The 6,472-nt window shown below is 42.9% G+C and overlaps 1 protein-coding gene across 1 annotated transcript; it reads right to left on the minus strand.

Moving 5' to 3' along the window:
• Positions 1-993: 993 nt before the first annotated feature.
• On the minus strand, positions 994-5,403 carry LOC309689084 (histone H1-like). Its single transcript, XM_082505249.1, has one exon. The coding sequence runs from the start codon at positions 3,111-3,113 to the stop codon at positions 2,727-2,729; it is 387 nt and encodes a 128-aa protein (XP_082361375.1). The 5' UTR covers positions 3,114-5,403; the 3' UTR covers positions 994-2,726.
• Positions 5,404-6,472: the final 1,069 nt, after the last annotated feature.

Below are 6,472 nucleotides of genomic sequence, written 5' to 3' on the forward strand. Positions count from 1 at the left end.
CTGGATCCCTGTCTTAAAGAAAAAGATTAGCTAGATCATGTCCCAGGCAACATCAGGGCATCTCCTCTGGAGTAGCTCCGTAACCCTGCAATAAAAGATGTTAGCGTGTGTTGCATATTAAGTTTGCTTAACACCTGGCTCTCCCAGGAGCCTGCATACACACCATCATGGCCTGGAAAACAAAATCTGGAAGTGAAATCAAACTTCATACCTGTAAACAATTGTATCACAAGAGTAATAAGCATTCAACATCAGCAAGACAAGTGTCATGTGCAGGTTTTCTCAAATCAGTAACTACAACTATTACCCCAATTCACCTCAGACATGGATTATCCCATGTACTCTGTTAACATTAATGTAATCAGTGACTTCTCTTAAGCAAAGTCACTCCACTCATATATTATTATTATGGGTTCAAAAGTGGCCAGCAAATGAGCCCATAATAAACTATTCCATAAATACCGTAATCTCTTATTTGTTTTACCCATGTCACTTGTCCGCTTCAGCTGAATCTACCACAGCATTCTCAAAGAAACAAACATTAGCAATACACATTGACTGTAGTCAGACACAGGTCAACAGGTTCCAGAGGTGCCATAAAAACACCATAAAGTCAACCCTAGCTGTGGAAAGAAGTAACACCAGTTCTCAACACAGGAAATTTCACACAGGTTATTCACATTATCAAAGTAACCTTCACATTTTCCCATCAACACAATGCAACAGCATCACCACTCATAACCTGTAAACACAGTTTTCCTCACACATAAACCCAGAAATCCTGTAGTAGGAAAAAACATCAACCAGTTGTCCTGGTATAAATCGCATCATCAATTCACATGAAGAACTGGCATGCTGTAAGAAAAGAAAATGCAAATATTAGCGCTTGCGCAGGCGTATGCATACTTTGTCACAGATATCTCTGTGAACACACAAGCTAGTAAATGACGCACACATAGTAAATTCACAGACACAGAAAATGGCATTTAAAATGTTAAATTATCACGCAACCCCGAGTGTTGCTGTCATCTTTCTGCTCCTGTAAAGGGAAGCACACACAGACTCATCTGCACCCCTGCCAGGCGGGGGTCAACTTCACACAGTCGTGTTACATCAGTAAAGTCTTGTCAGCTTTTGTCAGCTTTTACCAGTCAGCCAGTTTGTTTTCCTTTCACTCACTCATTCATGCATTCATTCTTTCTTTCTTTGCTGATAGTGGAACCTATCGTCGCATTTAGTTTCCACTCTCAGCAAAATGACGTCATTTCAAAAAGAAAAAGAAGAACTTTAGTTTGGATTACATCGCTGAAACCTTTTGGACTGGGACTGTCATTTAATAATTGTCCCAAATAAGTGGCTTTCTCCAGAGTCCATTTAAATGTGGAGAACTCACTTGGCACAATTTTCTCGACGACGTGTAGCGCTTTTAATTCCCGACATGCAGATCTGCTTAAAGAACAGAGATTATCAAACAAAACTTTCAGTGCACTGTGAAAGTATCAAAATAAAAAGGCCTTGTTAAGTCATGACACAAGCTCCTCATCTCAGGAGGGTAAGTCATACCATTAGCATGGTTTATCATACCATCATACTAATCGGCAGGCTCAACTTCACAACAAAAGAAAAATCATCAGCTAGATTCACTCCAAATCAACCATCAGCTGCACAACACACAACATAACCCTAATGTCTTATTAGCTATGAGTTTAATCACCCGGTCTGTGCTCTTCACTCATTTAAGCCACAGATCTATTTTATTCAATTTTTCCTTTTTCCCTTCATCATAAAACATGTGACATGCTGTCATGCACTTCACAAAACAGTCTGTTCTGACGTATTCAGAGTTGTGTATCTAAATACAGGATTCACTCGCACATCAAAGCAGGAAACTCAGTGTTTTAGAGTCTCTACTCAACACACAACAACTCCAACACATCTCATTCACTCGTACTAGAATTCAGTCACCTTTCATTAATCTAAAACCGATCAACTAATTTGCATATCAGCTATTAACCCACTAAGTTGACAGGACGACAGAAAAGCATGTTCAAAATAGTATCACAAAAGACAATTTCCCTCATACAGTAAATTACTTATGCTGCCTCAATCAAGCAGGAAGCTTCTCCCAATTTACCATTTTAACACTAAATTTATTGTCTGATCACTGATTTATCAAACCAGGATTTTTTTTTTTTTTTTCCACAAAAGTTAAATTGTTGTCCTGCAACTTGTAGAGTCAATTTTTTTCTTTAGGATAAATTCAGCATTTGATAACAAGTGTCTGCTAAATTGACACTATTGTAACACTGATGAAAGATAACAAGCTAATTTTCATTGCATGGGTTTGTGTTATTAGGCAGGTCTAATGCATGTCTGTGGAGCTGCATATCCAGCAGAGCATGTTCTTAAAGCTGCCTTTCCTACACATTTCTCTGCTATTATTTAATCATTTCTTAACTAATGTGCTATGAGTCTTCATGAGTCATTTTGTGTTTGGAATTGTTAGTAGGGTTAATGCATGTTCTGCTTGTGTGTGTGTGATTTTGTATATGTTTCTATTTTCGCAATGTTTCAGACTCCGTCTCAATTTTCCAACTTAAGCAGTCAGTTTTCTTTTCCCCAGGTTTGCTAACCCAAATTTTGATTTCCCACATTAAATAATTCCTATGTGTTCTCACCTAGTCTTCTCACTCTGTTGTCCTCTCACTCTTTTGTCCTCTCCCTCTTCAACAGTCCCGGCAGTTCTCCTTCAGCTTTGTCCTGTCTAGTAGCTGAAGTGCTGCTGCTGCCTTCTTGGGCGACTTCTTAGCAGCTGCTGCCGGTTTCTTGGCTTTGGCTGCGGCGGGCTTCTTGGCTTTGCTCTCAGTAGCCTTGTTCATCTTGAAGGATCCGGAGGTCCTGGTGCCCTTGGTCTGCACCAGAGTGCCCTTCGCCACCAGGCTCTTGATGGCGGTCTTGACACGGGCCTTGTTCTTGTCCACATCGTAGCCTCCGGCAGCCAGAGCCTTCTTGAGAGCGGCCACAGACAGGCCGTTGCGCTCCTTGGAAGCGGCCACGGCTTTCACAATCAGCTCGCCCACGCTGAGGCCGACCTTCTTGGGCTTGGAAGTCATCGTCTTCTTCTTCTTGGCCTGAACCTCGGCGCAGGGCGCAGGGCGTGTTTATGATGGAGCCTTTCCCACCACAGCGCTGGCACGTTGAACGCATCATGAAGGGTCCATTTCTTTCATGTCGCTAGCCGCATGTGGCTTGCCCGAGTCACTCAGTCCTTTTTGAGCATTTCAACATGCTGCCGCCGCAGACCCTGGCCTCAGATCCAGCAAGTTTAGCGCGCTGATCTCCAAAAAAGTCCCGAAGGCCAGAAAGACGTCAAATAAGTGTCTCGTGCTGAGAACTCAAACAAAAACTCCTCTTCCCGCTGCCATCTTGCTCGCCCCTCCGTGAAATTCAACCAATCAGACAGGAAGATGGGTTTGCTTTCTTCTTCTGCTGCTGTTTATCCACATTGCTGCTGCTTTGCTGGGACTTTTTGTGCTCAGGACTTGCTGCTGTCTCTTTATCATGTTATTGCTTTGGAGCTGCATTCCTTATCTTCAGGGAGGAGTGAGCTCGCTTGTGAGGTTGAGAAACACATGGCACTGTAAATAAGTCAGCCAGAAACTTGGCCTGCATGTTTCCAATGATGTTAAACTATAACTTTCTTCCGACTGTTGCATGTGGAAAATTGATACAGGTCTGCTTTTCACCTGAAAGTGACAAACTAAGACATTTTCATTATTATCATCACTGCTTAATCAACACACATCTCTCTCTCTCTCTCTCTCTGTCTGTGTTTGTGTGAACAATCCTTTCTTAAAAGCAGAAAATGACATTGTAGTTGTTTTTCGGCTGATCAACACAAAACCTTTTTCCTATGATTATTTCTCTTCGTCTACAATGTAGTAATTTGTCTCTTTTTCACTCTTTTTTTTTTTCTTCACAATAGCTGGTGGTCTGCAAAATCACCGCTCTCACTCACAATCAGAGGCAATCACTTTTGCACAGTGCACAAAAACACTGTGATGTCAGACACATTCACACTCACTTTTTCATCTGCATAAATAAACCATATGGCTGGAGATATGTGCCATGGTGATCCATAAGCATGATCACCAGTTTATTTAATTATTTTTAATCCAACAAAACAAATAAACAAAAAACATGATGCTGATGCTACACACACACACGAGTCAAGGTGCAGAAAAACTGCTCATGGAAACGCTGCACACTCTCTGTTTCCCTCTCTTTGAGTAGTTCTCAGACAGCTCTTGATCTGATAATGTGTAGCTTGCTCATCAGCTCAAAAAACAAAAACAAAACTGCAACGCGACATCACACAGTAGTTGCATGCTCTGCCCACAGTGGCAAAGTCTTACACTTACATATTCAACACAGCTTCTCCATCATGTATTTTTAGATGTTTCATACAGGGTTGAGCATATTAGTTGTTTTCACAGGTGTGCTCTATATCTCAACAATGGCTCATAATAAGACGACAGTCTTCCACACAGGTCAAGTGCCTCTATGCACTTCATGAGTTTAAATATTTACCTATATCACTTCACCTCACATGTCATTGTACTGAATTTAAGCAACCACAAGCTTAATGTAGATTACTTTTAACAACTATCCACCTCAATTAAATCTATGGTCTGGCACACAGGCTGCTGTCGATCAGGGCAAGCTAAAGAATAAACATTGTGTCAGCAAGGGGTGGGGGGAAAGCCATTCACCAGAGCATATCTTAAGTGCTGCTGATGTGGGCTGGCCTTCTCCACAGCTCTCCAAGGCTGGTGTGTTTTCTGAAAACTTCTAACATTTGAATCTCTTCCATTTATAAGCCTGCGATTAACCGCACGGCTCAGGTCCGCGTGACCTCGCTCGCGTGAACCCGCGCAGCTGTGGAGCCGTCGCTCTCTCTTTTTTTTACATAAATACTTTGTGCTGCCAGGAGCAAAGTCCAGCACAAACGTCTGTCTCCCTCCGACTCACTCTTGGTTGCTTAGAAACCCGTGATAACAACAACAGTCGGTGTCACAGACCACATGTTCTGCTCCGCACACACAACAACAACAACAACGACGACGACGACAATGACAACAACACAAAATAGGCCTACTGTCCAGCACAATCTGGACCCCGCGGAACTTCTCAACACCCCACTGAGCGGTGGAGAACTCACTACAGTACCCCACACAGCGGTCTGTATTTCGCCCCACTAAGACGGCGAACCAAAAAAAGTTCGAACTGCGCAACTCTGCGACTTAATGCTTCTGTACAAAAAACCCCACTGAGCGGCCTTGTACATCGCCCCACTTAGACGGCGAATTTTAGCCCCACTGAGCGGCCACGGACAACGCCCCACTGAGCGGCGAAGACGTACAGTTATAGAGTTGGACTCTAAACTTACTCGGTGTTGCTTAGCGTGTAATATCAGCCCGAATCCCGCCGACCGTCATTCATCGAGGAGAAAAGACAGACCGCGAATCCACAGGAACTTCCTGGCTGACGTCAGGCTTTCAGCGTGCCTCTCCTCCCCTCGGTGAATGCGATTCCAGGGCTCCGGCTCTCGAAGGACCAATTAATGTTAGGTTTGTAGCATAAACCTATTCGCTGGAACGTTAAGACAATATAATTACACTGCTAAGCAAGACACAAATAGGCAAAGTTCTTCATGTTACTCGTGCACGGGAGAGAACCGGACAACCGCTTGACTCCAGTTGGTCTCGTCCGTTCTCCCGTAACACTGCCCTTTTATTGAGGTTACATGAATATGCATAGGTTCATTAACATACGACGTCTACATACAAACAAAGAGTACCTTGCCTGTGTGTGTGTGTGTGTGTGTGTGTGTGTGTGTGTGTGTGTGTGTGTGTGTGTGTGTGTGGACTGCTGATCAAAGGGTCAAACATCCTTGGTCAGGAAGAGGGTAGCCTCCCCCTCACCCTAGATGGTTCATCCTAGATAACACGGTGAGGAAGTCCTGCAGTTCATCTAAACAAAGAGCACTTAGACTAGAACAGACGCAACTACGTTAATCCTACCATAAAATAATAAGACACGGTATGACCTCTCATGCTCCCAAAGTGCTGTCTAATACACACAAAGTTTGCAGACTATCAAGGATCAAAACCTCTACCAATCTACAACTAATTACAAAACTCTAAGCATATATAAGTAAATATTTCTAAGCATAAATGACAATCAACAATACAAATCTAACATTTTCTTTTCCAAGAGAGACTTGGCCAAGAGGGCAGCGGAGGAATACCACTATGTTCACACAGTTATCATCTTAAATGACTCCAGCATTTTATGAATATAAAGGAAAAGATCATACACCACCACAGTAAGGTGCTCGGATTAAGCCAAGGAAGACAGAGATGGTGTGGAAGCACAAAAGAGAGAGATATGAAAGGCCTTGTAGTTTCCA

The sequence above is a fragment of the Aulonocara stuartgranti genome (assembly GCF_965226115.1).
Source record: "Aulonocara stuartgranti genome assembly, chromosome: 15".
NCBI lineage: Eukaryota > Metazoa > Chordata > Actinopteri > Cichliformes > Cichlidae > Aulonocara > Aulonocara stuartgranti.